Below are 19,425 nucleotides of genomic sequence, written 5' to 3' on the forward strand. Positions count from 1 at the left end.
ACACACACAGTGACACTGTGCAGACTGTGACAAGATAGCCATTTATATTCCCTTTGCTGACCTAAGCATCACCTCCAAATGCTCAGGTTTTGAGAGAAGCCTCAGGAGACAATACTACCCTACTAAAAGGCAGTGTCTTTGCTAAGGCGTGGAAAGCCGTGTGCCAGCAGCAAACACTGTCTCCAAGGGGCTGTGATGCCTTGTGGCCAAGGTTTTCATCACCTCCTGTGATGGCATCTCCCCTGGGGCTTGGCTGGTTTCTATGCGGTGAGCGGGGACAAAGCCCAGCTCCGAAGCACCGGTCCGGAGAAGACACCGCCATCGAGCACTGGGCACGGGTGCAAGTGATGCTCGCCTCCCACTTGCTGGAGGCTCCCCTACCCGCCGCGATTGGTCACCCCGAAGCTCACCTTGCGTTTCCTTCTAGATTTCGGTAAACCCTTCTCTGCGGGGGGGTCAGCACTACTACCCTGCGGGAGGCTGGCCGCCTGGTTTGCTCCGGCGCTCATGGCCAGCGGCTCTTCGGGCAAACGCTCTGGAATCCTGGACAAAAGAGCCAAGTCAATGTTGACCCACAGCGACTTTACCTCATCACTGTCTTTCAGAGGAGAGAGGAGCTCATTCCTACCGAAAGGAACCAAGGTGTAAAACTGTTCCTCCAGCTCCTTTGCTATTTCACTACTAGTCCTGGCATTAATGGAGCCAAAGGCACTGCAGCCACCCTGGGGTTTGCTGGCGGCGCCGGTCCCTGTGTCCTTGGCACGCGGCTCGGCCCCAGATGCCGGCGGCGCCTTGGGCAGCGGGCGCGCCTCCCGTTCCGACTCAGAGCCTGAGTCGGAGGAGGATGACGAGGATGAAGACTCGGTCTCGATGAACTCCTTGGATTTGGGTGCCGTTTTGCTCGGACCCCGGGCCCGACGCTTCTCGCCAGCTGCGGCCGAGCGGGGCTCCCGTCGGTGCCCTGCTCTGCAGCCACCACCGCTGCTACTGCCACCGGGCCGGGCCCTCGGCGCCTCGCCAGCGGTGCTTTCCGGAAAGCTGTGGCTCCCGGGGGGCTCCTCCGCGCCGGGGCAGTGGGGGCCGTCCCCGGCAGTGGTCCTCTCGGCCCGCCGCGGTGCCTTCTTCCCCGCCGCCCGCCTCGGAGGCCCGCCGTCAGCGGCGGGAGGTGACTTTTGCCGGCTGCCCTTGCTGCCCGGCGCTTTGTTGGCGGTCCTGGGCCGCGGTCCGTCCCCGATGGCGGCGGTGGTGGCGGCGCGGCCCTCCCCGCTGCGGTGCTCGGCTGGGCCGGCGGCCGGGGTCTTCTCGCTTTCCTGCCGCTCCGCCTTCACGCAGCCGTAATAGGGATGGGCCTCCAGTGCCGGGCCGTCATGGTGGGTCAGGATGGGTGCTTTGTGCGGGGTGACTTTATTCAGCCACTTGTCCAGCTGCCACTTGTTGGACGAGGGCGGCTCGGGCTGAAAGGGAAACAGATGGCAATGAGCTTAGTGCTGAGACCCTGCTGCCCTCACCCCAGGGCTCCCTCAGGGACACCGAAATGCCGGGTGCCCTCTGGTACTGCAGATATCTTCCTCTGGTCAAAGAGCCGCCCCCAAGCCGCGGCAACCCCCTGGCACTGGCCCTGCACGGCGGGACGGGAGATGTGGGGCATGCCGCGTAAGTGGGGATATTTTTGGTTTCAGAATGGGGTTGGGAAGGAGGACAGCTTCCGTGATTCATCATTTCTAAGGATGATTCACACAGAACTACTGGCATCGGCTTTACTGGGAAACGCTCACAAGTTTCCAAATAGAATAAAATGTAATGGCAATAGGAAGGGAGGAAAACAAGGCAGGGGTACGGCTGAGGCTAAGGGAGGAGAGCTAGTAGGAAAGCTAGGGATATGTATTTTGTGTCCTGCACCATTGCAATAAATATGAAAAGTATTTAAGAAGCATACAAAGAAGCATGTAGTGGGGAGCTGGAGGGCTAACCAGGCAGTTCATGTAATCTGTCTGGTATTGACATTATAATCCTGTGAGATCCCACAAACATTTGTATTTGTCATATTGTCAAGTGCTCATTTTGTGAGTTTTGTGCGGCTGTTAGTTTTTCTCTTCGTTCCTGTCACAACACGATCAAGTTATAAGAGAGCATCTAAAACATAATGGTGTTTGGACAGTGAAGAAGTGGGATAATTATGATTTCAAATGTAACCACAGCTCAGACAATGTTATTTCAGAACAATGCGCAAGTGTTTTCTAGTGCTTCTTGCAATCAGTAATTTGAATGTAATAAAATGAAGAGGAAAGGCAAAAAAATGCAAAAGAAAGAAATGATAGAGTAGATGGCCAGCCATAACCTAACTCTGCAGAAGCCAATGTGAAAAGTCTCCTAATTTCTTTAACTGGAACAAAAATTTGATCCACTAGGTTATTGAACACGAATAATCAAAAAGCATGTCATGAGTCTAACATGAAAACCATTAATGCTCTGGAATAAAGTTTGCTCAAGAGAGAATATCCAAAGTCTCTAACTTAAAAGAGTCTCTTACTTATCTCCTTATTTAAAGTAAGTGCCTGAGGGCAACGCAGGTTTCCTGCATAGCCAAGGGCATCTCCAGAATCACCCACTGAGAGCTGTATTCACTCTACATGGAGCAAAGGCTCCTAAAATAAGCAAAAAAGTTAGACATCAGAATTCATATGATACAAATATTCCTTCTCGCAAAAGTGTCTAATTTACTCATTATTGAGCTAGCCAATACCTATGGGAAGTTTGCTGGATTGCCTTAAGTTTATTTTTTCTTAAGCATACTCCCTAATATCTTACACGAGGAATTTCTTTCTTGAGCTGTAAATCTGGAAAATGGACGGGCCATATTTCTCTTGGATGAAGATATATTTTTACAACTTTTAACTGTTTATCTGAAATAAATAGCATTTTTTTGATTGCTGCTGAAAATACAGATAGATTTGTTTGGTGCCATTCATTGTGCACTGCATTCGCTACTTATATATAATAAAAGGTTCACTATATATGGAAGTCTTTCCACTGTTCAGGTGCATTTAAGAAAAGGACATACATCAGAAGCACGTGGGGAAAAATATACCTCTGCCCATAAGTATAGGTCAGAATGAGAGCAGCCTGAAAGTTCAAAAAAACTTCCAGCTTTTCTGTTACATCCCATTCTGTCTCTTTATGTACCTTGTAATTCTTGAAAACAGTGGTTCACAAAATATGGATTTCAAGGGATCATTGTAAACCAGCAGAAAACAGTGATTAACTGCTACAGTGTCACAACTTGGCAATGTGGTACTTTCCTACAGTGATATGTCTGCTATTTAGGCAGAATAACTACAGTCCCACCAACCTATAACCAGCTATGAAGTCTAATAAAATGGGCAGCAGTGTTGCCAGCTTTACTAATCTTGTCAGGAGTTTCTGGACACTCGTTATTTTTTCTTAAAGCCCCAGCTCTCAGAATCATGGGCTTAGATGCACATCCGGGGTTTATTTAAACAAAAATTCAAATCCTTGTAGCTGCTGAAAAACCCTTAAGAAGTGTCTGCTAAAAAACCCCTTTAAGATGCATGTGCTAAAAGTAAAAAGCCTGCAGCCCATAAAATACATTAAAAGAATCCGAATTTCAAAAATCAGAATTTTAAAACTTTTCTCACTATTTTTGGGCCCTGATAAAGTTCTGGAATATTTAAGATTGTCAATCTACATGAGTGATGCCAATTCACTTTTGGAAGTAATTTATTCAATTGATTGCTCTAAAACAGAAAAGTACTGTACTTTGAAATCACTTAAAAACTCAAGGTACCTTGCAAGGCAACAAAATCATCACAGCCAAGAACAAAGAGCAGGCCTAGTAAAAAAAGGGATTGGGAAAATTCAATTGAAAGTTTTCACCAGTCCACTTTATGTACCTAAATGTAATTATTTATGGGAGAAAAAGAAAATCCCTAATTCTCCAGTCCACACCACCCCCTGAGCAAGTCACATACCATTCTGCAGAAGAAAAGTTGCTTTGCTCAAAGTGGGACTTTTTCAGGAGCATGTGAGGATGGAAATGTATATGAATATATATCCAGAGTGATCAGGTAGCAGAATGGTCTCTGTCCCTTAGTTTTTTGTGTCATGGAAATATGCTGCCCTCAAGGCCTTGAAGAGAACTGGACAGTTTTTAATTGGGGTAAAGCTGGTGGTGCCCCAATGGGCAGCAGCAATAGGAATAACAGTCTGTGGTGAAGATGACTTGCAATGAACTATGGGTTTGGCATGAAAACCCAAACCAGGAAACTTTATCAGACAAAGATAGTTCCAGGGACCAATGCACCACAGACATACACATATGCCAGGCTTCATCGAGAAACAGAAGGATACGATACACTTCCTTAAAAATTGTGGGTGGATTCATCTGTAGAACATAGACACCTATATCTGAGCTAGTCAACAAGTTCCTTCTCCAGTCAGTGGACTACTCTTCTAGGGTGTGAAATGTTCCCTCTTGAAATAGACATCTGAAATAGGCCAGATGAGTTGGGCCCTAAAAACGTCTATTCCTCTCCACCGACTGTAAAGGGGAGGCTGAGGTGATGAGCAGATGTAGGTATCTACAGTACAAGTGTCCAAATTTAGGTGGGATGCCTCCCACACAGCACGTCTATATATCCCAGATCTCTTCAAGGCTACAAGTGCAACCAGAGGCACAAGTGGCATGCATCCAAAAGAAACCTTTGTCAAAACATTATCCAGAAACACTTTCTGGGGTGAAGGGCTATTAAACAATGTAAGTGTAATGGGGTCACTATGCTTGTTATTAAAAAAAACGGGACCGAAGGTGTAGCTAATACCATGGTAAACTTGAAGCATGACACCACTTTCATTGAGAGATTAGATAGCCTATAATATGTGCATGTACTTAGCCCACTGTGGGGTAGGACTGAGCTATCAGCCATCCCTGCAGTATTCAGCCTATTGTAAATTCACATACTAATTTACCCTTATGATAGCTTGCTTGTGCTGCCCTGCTATCAAAGATTTCATTCAGAGCAATCCCCATACAAATGTGGTGCCTTTCCATTGTATTTAAGGCACAGATGATGATGATGATGATGAAGATGATGATGATTATTACTACTACTACTACTACTACTACTTTATTGCTACTATTAGCACTGCTGCTAGCACTTCATCAAATTAGAAGTGGGGATTCCCATGTGTTAGGCATGGCGCGCACATACTTTAAGAGGTGGTTCCTACCACAGAGGGTTTTCTGGAGGGAAGGGAGATTTCAGTTTGTAGTCATTGTCAAAAATAGTCCACAGAATATTTAAAGGCCATGAATCTGATTTGCAAAGGTAAATTCTATAGTGTCTACAGTTGGTCTAGTGGTAAAATCTCCTTTTCTTCTGAGTGTATCAGTCAGGAAATTGAATCATGGCTATACTTAAGATGGGAAGCAAAAACTTTTTGGAAAACACCACAGATACAGAAAACATACCCTTCCTACCCCGCAACCCTAAAACTACAACTCTTCTTCCCCTGTGTCCCTAATGACATCTATCAGTGAAGAAAGGCTGGTGAGGTGACAGGAGCACACTCACGAGTTAGCTAGTCTGTTAGATACACACATTCTTCCTATTTTCCAAGCTAAAGAGAAGAGAGCCAGTGCCACAGAGCACCTGAGGGAACAGCAGGGATTCCCAGGCAGTGGCTCCTCAGCCACTGGCACTGATGTCCAGGCACTTGAAGGACTTGATGCACATCTCTGCTGATGAGAGAGGAGGGTGGGGAAGAGCACAGCCCTACAAATCACTTCAGCTTTGACCTGGTCAGTCACAACATGGGGACTTGAGACAAAAGAGTATATCCTGTGATGATGGAATAAGGATGGACAAAAAGTGTGTGTGAATCCTTGAAAAAGAGGAAAAAACTTTAATGGTTGTGAACTAGTCACAACAGCAGAGGCCGTAAAGGGCATTGCATCTGGTGTGCAGGGCTGGTGGGGCCCAGGAAGGGGCACCTCTCTCTTCTGGCCCGGTTACTGTTGACTAGCCACTGATGCTTTGTCCCATGCCATGGCTTCTCCACTTCCTTCCTGCCCATTCCCCACTCTAGTCCTCCCTGCATAGTGGGAATTCCCAGTTGTCCAACGAGATCCGGCCTTATTAAAGGTCTGCAGGATAATTCAATGGAACAAAGAATAAGCAAACCAAATTCTTAGCTTTTGAAATGTAGCTCTTTCTATGGACTTGACACCCAAGTTTTTTTTCTACCATCTGAAATAATGCAAGGACAAGGTGTCATTGTTTTCCAGAGTCCTCATTTATGACATTAATTAAGGTCATGCAAAGAATCCATGACCAGCAAAGAAACAGGAGATAGAAGGCTCAGTCCCTTGTTCATAATTTCAGGTTTGGCAGTCCACAAAACTGTAACTACTCACATTAATGTCTGAGGCACCTTAATTTGTCCACATCACTGAAACCAGTCTGAATGTTGTCTCCTGTTCTAGCTCAGCCATTATTCTTAGTTTACTGCAGACATAAAGTGTAGACAGCTGAGCTAGTCACTACAGGCTCTAAATAGTCAATGGAAAGAAACAGACACTTTTAGGGTGCAATTCATCTAATCTGTTTTATATGTATGCCTTACAATGAGCTGCTTTTACACTCTAGGCAACTGCATTTAGACACCTGAGAACAACTCAAAGATCTCAAAATGTGATGAGGAAAAAAACACAGAAGAAATGAAACAGCAATTGAATTCTTATATAACCTCAAATGCAGAAGACACACTGCCCTAGAAATAAAAATCTTTGAGTAGATGCATATAAGATTTCAGACTATGGGGAAAAAAAAAAAAAAGAATGAAGGCCTCACAATGGCCTGCAGATTTCCAGATTAAGTTCCTCCCAACCTGGAAATATGGATTTCCTGCCCAGCATTGTGCTGGAGTACTCAAGTTCATTGTACCTGAATTTATCAGTTTATGCTAAGGCAAAGGCAAAGATGTATTTGCTTTTTCTGTCTTATTCAACAGATAACATTCATTTTAAGACTAGGACTGGAATTGAGTCCACTGCTTAAATTTAGGTGGACAGGGCCTTCCTTTAAAGAGCTTCACGGACCTGTCTCTCTCCATTTACCAGGTAAGAACATGGCATATACTTTAGGAAGACGGCTTCACCAGGTGCATATGTATAAGTTAAAGCATTAATACAAAGCAGACAGGAATTCCAGTCAGAGACATCACATAAGCATGTTTTGAACTGGTGCCATCAGTCATAAGATGGGCCAGGGAAAGCACTTGCCCTTAGGGTATCCTACTTCCCTGGGACACCCCGACCCTATCCATGTATGGCCTCTCCCATATCCCATCAAGGCATGACCTATGAAAGCCACTGCAGCCATCACGTTTTTTGAGTCATTTACATTTTCATATAAGCATGTTTCATACAGCATGTCCTAGAAGGCAAACCGCAAAAATATAATGCAAAGAGACAAGCAATCTCTTGGAGCAGCGCAGCTGTTTTGTGACAATGATCACTGATAACTTAGGCTCTCTACAAAAGTAGATCCACAGATCTCGAGAGGATATGCATAAAATGCTTAAGAGGAGGCACTTCCTCCACGTTTCCATGACTCTCAGAACCCTGCCTGACTTTATGAGATCCACGGCCTGCCTCAGTTAATTGACTTCCTGCATTCCCTGAGGAATTGCTGCTCTCAGGTCCAAGCAGCATGGGTATCTGCCTAGATAGTAAACACTCCTCCCTTCCTGGGTACTATGCTTCTCCTCCTTTTATCTCACATTTCCTTCTCTCCACAATGGTTCCTTCTCTTTCTGCTCTTTGTCCCTTTTCTTCCACTTCTGAGATCCCGCAGGGAGAGGAGAGACTGAGCGGGAGATCTCTGCACTAATTCCAGCAGGGAACTAGGCAGAGAGAGAACAAGGTCTTAACGGGTCGGATGAGAGAGCTCAGAATGGGAAATAAGACATGGGGTAGCGCAGGGAGGGGAACAGGAAAGAGAGACTGGAAGGAAGAGAATAGAGACGAAAGGAGAGAAAACCAGAGAGGGAGATTTAGGAACGGGACAAAGTGAGAGGAAAATTAACTGGAAATGGACCTGAAAGTACTGTGAAGGAAAGACAGAAAGGAAGATAAGTGTTAAATGAGGAACAAAAGTGACAGAACCTGAGAAAAATGTATTAAGGATGTTTCTGTGAGTGCTGCATTTTGCCTGATAGGAAACATAGCCCCAAAGAACTGAGCAAAAGATGAGGAAAGGCTTGCTGGTTATTCAGTATAATTTTTCGGGGTGAGAGAATAGGTGAGGCATAGTTTTGGGGGGAGGAGTCTGGTGACTGGATGCTTTATGTGGAGTAGGAAAATACGCTGACTGTATTTCATGTGTATTTACAATCTTGCCGCTAGATTTTTGAATACTTTTACATACATTAATGTGTGTGATGTGGCTGTGGAGCTAATGGTTTTATACTAAAGTTGTGTATTGACCAAAACATGTGAAAAAGTCAATCCTGGTAGAAAAGCAGAGCAGAGAAAGCAGCCTTGTCGTGTCTGTTGAGCGCTCTGCAGAGGTGAAAGCAGAAGGTGGCATAGCACTGGCAGCTTAATTGTAATTTGGCTAGGGCTTGTCTATGTGTGGAAATTTTCAGTACTAGCTTTCCAGATGACAAGTTTGGGCTTAATGTTTTGCACCATGAGTAATTCAGTTTAGTTCATTTTGGAGGTGGCTTAAAATAAATCACACAAAGGCAGCAGTAACAGAGAATAATTCACTTAGAGAGTGAGGTGAGGGAAGTGCGTGAGTGAAAAACAACTGTTTTGCTTTAAAAATCCACCCTCGAACTGATTTTATAATAGCTTCCCTGTGTAGAGAAGCCTTTAGTTCCTTTGCAGTGCTGGGGGCCCACATCAGGACTTACGCACTAAGCAAGCCATTGCTATGGAGGCAGAGTTGCATGAAACTGCAAGCAAGCTGTGAGCTTTGCAAGGCACTCCACTCATTTCCAATTTGAGGAAAATACCACAGGGTTATTTCTTTCTTCATTTTTGTTTCAAATGCTTTAATCTGCCCCAGGATCCCCTGCCACCTGCATTTCACAGTATGCCAGGAGGAGGATCCCTGGGCCTTTCTCTTCCATTTTTCTGGTACATCTCCCCACAGCCTCCTTGTGTCGGCTTGGCTGGAAAAAGGTCTGAGTGGGTGTAATAATGGATTGCCTCCCTAAATCACAAAGAGTAGAAGGCCTTACCTCTGGGCTGGAGTAATGAGAGGGCTTGCTGCCGTCACTCTCGCTGGAGCTACTTTCACTCTCTGAGTCGGACTCTGAGCTGGTCTCGGATTCACTGGAGCTGCTGCTGCTCGACCCCTTGCTGGAGAGTCCCGAGGCTCGGGCGTTGGACTGCGGCACCACCAGGCTGCCAGCCCCACACACAGCCCAGTGGGGAGCAGGGAGGGAAGAGAAGAAAACAAGAACATAAAAAAACCACATGTAAAAATCATGGTGTTTTGAGGGAGCATACCTATCGGAATGCCTGTCAGTTTGTCTCTGCTGCTAACAAATGGTGGGTGAAATGAGTTCAACATTGCACTTCTATAATTGGGGAGAAAATACGGGGTTACCCTCATAGCCATTTAAATCCATAGCCTTTGCCATCTCTTCTTCATCTGAGGAAGGGTCAAGTCTTCACTTCAGCTTGTCTCTTTTCTCATTCAACAGACATTTTAGGATATATTAAAAATGTCAAACTTTAAAAACCAGAGTACCGAAAGCAGTCTTCCACTGTCTAATGCACACTCTGCACAGAGGGGAAAGCAGGAGATGAAAAAAGTGAACAGTTAAGAAACAGAGTTGAACTCCACAATACCAGTCATTTATAAGTAGTAATAGCAATAATGATAATAATAACAATAATAATACATCCTCACTGGAGCTTCCGACCCCCATCTTTTGTTCTGCACGCTTCTTCACCTACCCGCAAGTGATGTGGTTACCTGTGTATACCATCCTGATATTGACAACTGCAAGATCTAAGACTCTGATCCTGCAAAAACTTGAAGAGCTCAGGCTTGCGTTTTTGCACATCAGCAGTGCAGTGCTGTCAGCAGAGCTACTTGCCTTCTTAAAAGTTATGTTTGCATGCAAGTGTTTGTATTATCAGGCCTGACAGCAGAAGAAATGTATACTTTCCTGAAACAGTTGACCATGCATATTAAAAATATCACAGTCATAAAGACTTGAGTGTGAAATGTCCTATTAAGTCATCCAGCTTATTCCCCAGGCAATGGAAGATTGTTCCCTATAGCAAGGTGCATTTTCTAGTGAGTTGTCCAATTTGATTTTAAATGACTTGAATGCAGCTTTTACTTTTACCCCTGGGAAACTACTCTGCAAACTAACCCAAATTCCACTGTCAGAAATTTCTCCCTGCATTCAACCTGAAGTTGCCCTTTTTAAATTTATTGTTGTTACTTATTATTTCATCCTATTACTAATAGTTACTATGATAAATTATTCTCCTCCCTTTTTGCTTTCACATATTTGCAGACTGTTTTCCTGCCCTACTTCAGTCATCTTTCAGACAAGGCCTTACACATTTACTTCTTCTGATCTTTCTTCATAAGTCATTATCTCCAGGGATATGGGATCATTTTTATGGCTCTTTTCTGAACTCATTCCAATTTGTCTATATCTCTCTGATAACAGGATGCCCAAAACAGAGTGCAGCATTATAGATGGGTTCTCACTAGAGCCCTACAATGAAGGGCTATTACCTTCCTGCTCCTTGATGCGTTGCTTCTGTAAACATATACCCCAGCTGTGATGGAATATATAGTCCATTAACACTCCTACATCTCTTTCAACACTGCTTTCTCCAGAATTCCTCCACTGATAGCTACATTTTAGATTATTTGCTACCAGAGAGATTAGCTTGCTTTTTTTCTTCATACCAGATCTCATTTTCTTCTTTACCGCACATGCTTCTAGCTCCTTTTGATTTATTTCTCTGCCTGCGGAGGTGTCTGCAGCAACTTCTAATTTAGTATCGAATGCAAACTTAATTAAATGGTTATTCACTTCCTTTTCCAGATCATTAATGAGACTGTTAAATAAACCCCACATGAAACACACTGGTACCCTAATAACCATCTCTTCCCAACTCCATTCACCAGTGTTTATCATTACCCTTGTTTATGCTCCATCAGTCCAATATTGTGGCTAATGCAATGTGGTCTTGGAGACGCATTTTGTGAGAAATAATATCTAATAATTAATTACAGTTCTGCTATGTTGCACCTAATGAATTGTCTTTACCTGCTAATGGTGCATTTCATTCTGGAAAACTGGTACCTGACACCTGGCACAAGCCACATATGACAGGCAGTTTCTGGGGCTTTGAAAAGAGGCCAGGCCATCAGAGATGCAGTTTCAACTCCACGATTCCCCACGGCCGCACACTTCCTGGCCCTGTCCCCGCCTCCCCTAACAGATGCCAACCTTTTCCCTCTGAACACCTGTCTTGCACAAGCCAGTACTCCCACCACGTCGCATTTACTTAGAGCATCCCCCTTGCTTTTTGCTAGGAAGAGGCACAGCTGCCCCTGACTTTCTTGCTCCAGAGGGTTTCCGGTTGCTTGGGGAATCGTTGGAGAGCTCTCTGCACCCTTCAAGGCACAGCGGGGCCAGGCAGTGCAGAAAACCTCACCTGTGATCTCACCTTACTAATTAAAGCAAGTAAAATAAACAGGAGAGGGAGGAACTGACACCCATTTATATTTTTGACCTTTATTTCCATCCTTGTAACCATCAGGCGGTAGAGGGAGGCAACAGTAAAAGCTCATGCTCTGGCAGGACGGCTCAGCGCTACACGCATGTTCGCAGAAGTGCCTGCCAGCTCGTGGGAGGCAAGAGGTCTGTCATCATGCACCGGCATTAAACGTACCAATTACAATGAGTGCCTTTAAAAACTTGCCCTCTGCTATTTTTGTTGTTATTCATGATGTCTCTTTGTCTAGCCAGGTAGGTGTGGTAAACACAAGATTTTCAGGCAGCCATTTGTATAACAGCATTAAGGCATAGAGGTGCCTGAAACAGAAACAGCTTATAAGCTTGTAAAAATTCTCCTTCCCCGAGAAGGAAAATTGATGTTTTGTGCACTGCTTTGGGACAAGGCAGTTTTCCACTTGTACAGGTTGCCCAGTAAACTCTAGATATAAGTTGCTCACTTATATTAACAGATTACAGTCAATCCCTTGCTAATAAAATAGTGAGAGCTATATAAAGGCCATTGTGAGTAAGTTTTCTGGTTTTGATTTTTTTTCCTTCTTTTTTTTTCTTAAGGGAATATCAAAAGGTAACTGCCTTTTCTGACAGTGTAGCTTAGGGAATGCTTTTGACAGTGTCCGACTCTGATGGATTTCCAGTTCTCTCCACAACAGCATTGTGACTGTTGCCTGAAAAGTTTTTCAACATCACAAAACATCTGCACATTTATGTCCTGCCCCTAGTGACTCTGGTTTTAATTTTTAAACCATCATTTTTGTTTGGCATGGACTGAAGTATTCAGAATTGCTATATAGGGGATGAGGGAGAAAAAAACCCCACAGTAATATTTCTTTCCTGTTGTGACATGAAATGTTTTTCTAGGCTGCTAAATAGAAATTGTTACTACATCCATAGATATAAAATATAACTGTTGGACTCTTCACAAACATCTGGAAATCTATGTTTGCTGCTCTAATGGTAGCCAATATACTACAAAAATTTAAAATTACAATATTTTCTCATTTATGTTGATACTGTTGAAGTCTCCTGTCCCCTTTCTACCTTTTCCATTGTTAAATATAGCATATTCTTACAAGGATCTTCATTATATTATAGGGACGAGGGTGAAAAGTTACATGTTTCTTCATGCATTCTTATTAAAAACCAACCACTATTTTAATTCGTCAACTTCCATTTTGGACTGTTCTTTCTAAAGTATGTAAGCAACATCATGCAGTCAAAATAAAAGACCGATTTACATTTTAATGACTGTGGCACATAACATTCATGCATATTTTGCTCCTGGCTTATGCCCCAAAATTAATTACTACATCATAGAAATGATATTTTTATTTTAAGCAATTAAACAACAATTTGCGTAAGAACCACTTTTCTTTAAAGCCCTTGATAAGAACATGCACTCCCTGACTTAAGAGAGAGAGTAAATACCTTGTAAAGTTGCCAGCAGTTCAGTCATAAGATCACTTAATAACCAACACACCATCTGAAGTTTCTGATCAGGTATCTTCCATCACCCTGGCTACATGGGACTTGGGCACCTAAACACCGTGCAAGTCTCTAACAACCTATTTTCCTGCACTGCCTAGTGGGCAAGTCACCCTTCTCTGAAAAACTGCTAGATACCTTGTAGCCTCAATTTTTCTCAGATGTGCAGGTTCTGAAACACAGTGATTTGGGGAGATTAGTATTTCTTCCCCACTCAAACTAATTTGTGATCCAAGTTGAGAGGCGGAGCCATCTCAATCCCTGGAGAAGCCTGAGAGGTTAGTTGTGGTGGGACCAGTTATTAGCTTCATCAGACTACATGGCCACGGCCAGCCTTTGAACAGCACCAAGGTGGTTTAAACATTTGTGCAGGAAGGTGCAAACGTTTGCTATTCAGTCAGCGGAGAGAGATTCCCAAATCAGATTGCTTCAGTGGCCCTCAGGAGACCTCTTGAGGTTAATCACGCTGGATCTGGGTCCTACTCTATGCTCCATATTAAGCTGCTGCTTACAGCTGCACTGCTTTCCATGATAATAAATCATGGCGTTCAGCACTGGCCACAAGAAGTTCCTGGGCAGCTAAGCATATGCTGCCTTGCAGGAATTCAGTCTCAGTGTTTTGAAGACAGACAGCATGCATGCCTGATCAAGGTACAAGTAAAACAGATGCAATTCTTTACTGAACTGCAAGTATTTGGTAACAACACTAAATGGATTCAAAAGAGAAAAATCCCTCCTATGCTGAAGAATTTGTGATCCCAATTCTTCACTGCATTACAATATGAAGGCACTTTATACCTACTTTACACAGGTATGAATGATAACCAAGAATGCAAAGCAAGGGAGAATCAGGCCTTGAAGAAAAGACTGTGCCAAGAAAACATATCAGAGTGAGCCTCTGAAGTACTTTTCCGGCCACAACAAAGACTACACAAATGCTCATGCTTCATATTTTGGAGTCCAGTCGGTCTGTGTAACTTCACTTTGCAAGAATTGTATCCAGAGCCTTCTTATCAAAAAGCTCAGTAACACTATCAGACACTATCTTCTGTATTTGTTTTCATGTCTGGAGATGGGACAGTATTTAACCAGTGTCATCTGCATAGCTGTGATCATCTAAACTATTTTTCTTCTAAATCTCACCCTACAGCACCATCCACTAAGCACTGTGCAACTACCAAGTGGCCCCGACTCCCCATAGGAAAGAGGAATGCAACAATTAGTGTGAAGAGCTGACTTGAATAAACAAATGACACTATTAAGGATCACATTGTCAACATTGAGAGGTAAACATGGAGAAGGTGATCTGAATTTGCAGATGTCACAATTGTTCGAGAAAATCCTAAGAAAGGCTGTATGAATGCTTGCAGTATTTGAAATACCCAGAAAATCTATCACTGTCTGGAAGATCAAGGCCAATTGTGGGAAAACAATACTCTGAAAGAGACACCAGTCCCTTGGCTGGTATAAACAGTCACAGCTCCATTGACTTCAATTAGGCTACACTGATTTAAATCAAACAGTAAATCTGACCAAGACTCTGAAATGGTATTTCAAACTCAGTGATGAAAACATATTCCATGGTTTAAAGGAGCTTTGCTGGCAGAGTCTCTGTTTTTATTCCAGATTAAAGTATCTGAAACACCACTTCCTTCTTCCCTTGAAGCCAACCTAAAACCCAACAAAGGTCTTTTACGGAAAACTCTTTATCCCTTTGTTGCAAGAAGCAAATTCCACATGGTGCTTCCTCAAAGCACAAACTAAGAACATCGTGCCAAGATCTGTATAATTATCTCTGCTGCCTGGCACTGAAGGTATTGCACATCTTCCATGCACACAGTAGGGAATTCCTGTGTTGATAATTGTGAATGAATCACAGAGCAATGGAAATGCCCACTTCTTGCTGCTGCCCCTGTGTATTTTTCAAATTCTGTTTCAGTGAAGACATTGGAAGCGTGCTTACCATGGGGGTCTACCTGGACTTGCAGATCAGGCCATCCCAATGTTAAAAGAACATATGGGGATATTTTCTGAGGCAACTGTAGAATGCCAAGAAATAGCACCATAAAGATAGCCTACAGAATGAATGTGGATGTTGTCCATTCGTTTCAGGCCAAAATCATGCTGAGAAAAGGGATATGATACCATAAACTCTAGAATATGCACCTGTTTGAGGACAGCCAGATACCTCCATGGTTTAAAATATGAAGGCTGGTTCTGTACTTAACATACAAATGCAAGTATAAGGGGCCTCTGCTCTAGTTTTAGATCTACCATATTGAGTCTGAATGACAAAATCAGTCGACCCTTCCAGGGCTCTGGTCACCATCCTAGTCATACACAGGGATGACCAGACTTGCCTACCTCCAGTGTGTTAGAAGACGTCCTTTGTTATTCTTTAAAAAGCACTTGGATATCTTTGTTTTGAACACAGTACGGAAGTGACACAAATTTATGTTTTTCTACCTTTGCTAACCGAGAGCATGAAACCAATTAACTGTCTGAGTTCTTTACAGTTACCGATCATCAAAACATATCATTCACTAACAAGAAAAAGCAGCTAGCCCTGCCATGGTCTGCTCTTCAGGCGTGAACACAAAAAAATGAGGCCGGGCACTTCCCTTTCTCCAGGTAAACGATTTCCCAGGAGTCTGTTAATATCTTTAGGAAACAGAGAAATGTTTTCATACCTCATTCCTATAATGGATGAGGTATGAAATGGGAGTCATGATGAGTGAGAGTGCTGGAGGTTGTTCGGCTTGTCACAATATATAATGCTTCTGTGAAAGCACTGCATTACCTTAGCCGCACCACCTTTGCACAGCACAACTAATAAAGCACAGCTGCCAAGAACAGAGTTCATAGACTCCACCTATATTTTAACACTGTCCTTGGAAGCTGCTTAAATAGTTTGTGCTGACAAGACTACAAGTATCATCCGATAGTGCAAACCTAAGGTAAATCAGGTCTCTTCAGAGAGTCAGGTGTGCCCTGTGTGATTGCAGCTTAATTGCCAGAATAGTCACCAAAGAAAAACAGATTGATAGGAAAGCCTGCTTAGAAAAACAAGCTATGAAGCTCATGCACACCCACTTACAAAAAACCCTCAAGAAAATTCAGTCTGGTGGCGGGTATCTACCTAAGGCCTGGTTGATACTGGAAACAGCAGAATCACAGCTCCCACCTTGAAGGAATATGGTAGGAAAGAGAAGACCACTGAAAAAAACCTTGGCTAAAAAAGCTCTCCTAAAATAAAGTGCTACATAACAATTAAGAGTGACATCTCTGTATAAATAGCTCTATCAGGAGGAGCGTGTGCCGGGGGTATCTGAGATGAAAGGGTCCAACAGACCTGGAGCAGCATTAGCATGGGGATGAAGTGATTAGTCAGCAGGCTGACAGCTGTGCTAGGAGCCTGGTGCCAGATTCCAGTGTATGCTTTCCACCACTGCCAAGTGTTTGCTTGTCGCTCCAGATAAATGGAGCATCAGCAGTGTTTTATTTGACTTGCTCACAAGAAAAATAAAGCAACTCTGACTTCTTCGGTGTGTTTGTTGTTGACCTTGCATCAGCTGAATATGAGCAGAGAGATTTCCTGGTCCAGGAAAGTTAACTCTTTAGTAGGGAGGAGTGACAGACTCTTTTTACCTTGGTAGTGTAATTAGTCTCTTAATGGCTCCAAGTACGGTGACTTAAAAAGAAAACGTGACAGGCACAGCCTATGTGTCCTATATGGTCCTTGGAACATGCCCTTGGACCAATGGCCTGAAGAATGATGAACAGCTTTGAGAATAGTCCATGAACAGACATCCTCCTGCCTCCAGTGTGAAATCAGGAAACCATTTCTACAGAGACTTTTTGGGGGAGGGAGGAGCAGGGGGCAGAAATAAATTATAAGTGGATGAAGTTGTTGAGAAGATTCAGTCAGAAAACACCGCTTTTGTTTTCCCCCTGAGACCAAGGGTAACGGCTTTTGTATGTTTTCCTTCATATGTAGTTTTATTTTTCTCTCTTTTCTTCACCAGTTTAGTCATGTTAGGCACTTTCTTTTTGAGATCCCCTCTGTTGTCTGGTCGAGGCCAGCTTCTGCAGCTGGGTGGAAATCAGACACAGTGTCTTTGCATTACACATCCGAAAGGGAATGTAGACACACACACTTTTTTTGACCATTAATGCCCTCGATGTGTGAAGGTTCTCCTTCATGGTGGCTAAGAGTGACAACCATACTCCAGAAGCAGCGTTACTCTCTTGGGAGATATACCCTTTCCTCTTCTCCTCTAGAAATCTAGCCCTCACATCAGATCAAAAGGCCCAGGGAAGGGGTAAGAAAGCTAGACAGAATTTGCAAGAAGGAAAAAGGACTACTTTGAGCACTTGTAGATATATGGTACTAGTGGCTGAGACTGTGGTCAGACATAGTTTTTCCACATCCAGTAATAGTGAAGCTTTGGATGTCTTTCTGGCACTCATTTGCTCCTTGTAATAACCAAGTGCATTCTTCTGGACACTGCTGCTTTCCAATCTTTCTGCTTTTCCACCTGTCTCTCCTCCCCTCCTCACTTTGAGGAAGTTCCTTTCCTGGCAGCATCAGGAGTTGCTGCATACAATTGCTAATGGTCTCCAGAGAACATAAGTTCATTTGCCCAAGGAAGATCATATTACTTAGGTTCACTGAAGAAGGCAAATATCACTAGAGATGAGCTCTGTTCCACTTCCCATTACATGAGTTAAAAACATGCCTGCATTTCATTGGTTTGCATGATAAGCCAGATACGGAATAGAAGCTCAGGGCTCAGCTGTCACAAGGTTTCATTGAAGTGGGCTAATGTTAAAGATGTCATGAGGCTCTGCACAAGTTCTTTTGGTCACAGGGAAGCACCTGAGATGCTGAATTCTACCATCTGCAGAACGACTTCTGGACTGATGGCCCTTCAAGAGAGAGGGAGAGGTCCACAGGCATTCTTTTTTCACAAAATCTTGATGTTACATATGACAGTAGGAGGGGAGATCTTTGTGCTTCAGCAAAATAAGAAATCAGGAAGTTACACCTGAAGTCAATGAAAACAGGAAGAAAGGCACTAATTTAGTGAGGGGTGAATGGAGATGCCGAGTGTAAAGAGTGACAAGGACTAAGGACTGTTTGTAAGTCAGCTGCCAAGAGGTCACCTCAAGACCTCAACCAAGCCAATTTTATGACTTTGTGAACAAATAAGTCATGTGACTCGTACAGTCAGGACTTCACTTATTGTGCAGAGCTTAAAAAGTGACTAAAAAATAATGTAGCTGAGTTAAATCAAGGTGGAATTGGACCCTCTTGGTCAGATCTTGATATAGCTGGCCAGTGGGGTATAGGATACTGGGTTTGTAGGCATACAGTTTTTCTGACCTTAATTTACAAGGGGACCAACGACTGCTTAACTTCATCACCCAAAAATGCCTTCTGGAGATTCCTACCTCTCTAGATAGACTAGAGAGAATCTAGGATCTTAAGGGTCGCTTAAACAGTATGCCTGGCATGCCCAACACCATGTGCATTTTGATCTGAATGGGAAGCAGGGGAGGTTTAGTTCAGATTCCTCTTTATAATTTCCCTTTCAGTGTTCAGCGTCAACTCTCTCCACTTGTCCTAAAGACTGGGGGTGGTATGCAATATGAAGACCTATATCCACTACCAACTCAGTACTCCACTGTTTCATTAGAGCACTATTAAAAGCTGTTCCCCTGCCAGATTCAATGATAACAGTACCACCCATCTCAGGAATAGATCCTCCACTAAACATTCTGAAGGTGATTCCAGTGGCTTGGTCTATGGTGGGATAGGCTTCAACCTGCTGGGAGAGATGTTGCAAAGATAATGGTAATTAAGCACTGTAACAGATCATCAGTGAAGATGTGGAATATCAGTCATGGTAGTTTCAGAAACTAGGTTAGGCAAAGGAGCAATGCAAAATGTTCTGCAGAGTGGCATTAATCCACTGTCTTCAAAATGTCTCATCAGGCGAATTTGATACCAGTTCCCTGGTAATTAACCTGGGTGTTGCTTTTCTTGTCTCATTTATTTCCTAAAGCATGAAGTATAGTTGTACTTCTGTGCAAGAAAACAGCAATTTTTGCTTGTGAGTGACAGCTTCATCAAGC

General features: G+C 43.4%; 1 protein-coding gene across 1 annotated transcript in view; it reads right to left on the reverse strand.

Annotated features, from left to right (window-relative positions):
• The window catches only part of AFF3 (ALF transcription elongation factor 3), a 282,997-nt gene that overhangs the window by 36,468 nt on the left and 227,104 nt on the right, over window positions 1-19,425 (reverse strand). The window contains exons 10-11 of the mRNA XM_075716381.1: window positions 9,268-9,433; window positions 411-1,454 (exon numbers count right to left, since the gene is read on the reverse strand). Of these exons, the coding sequence (XP_075572496.1) occupies window positions 411-1,454; window positions 9,268-9,433 (1,210 nt within the window). The remainder of the gene's footprint in view (window positions 1-410; window positions 1,455-9,267; window positions 9,434-19,425) is intronic.

This window comes from Pelecanus crispus, chromosome 1 (assembly GCF_030463565.1).
Source record: "Pelecanus crispus isolate bPelCri1 chromosome 1, bPelCri1.pri, whole genome shotgun sequence".
Classification (NCBI taxonomy): Eukaryota; Metazoa; Chordata; class Aves; order Pelecaniformes; family Pelecanidae; genus Pelecanus; species Pelecanus crispus.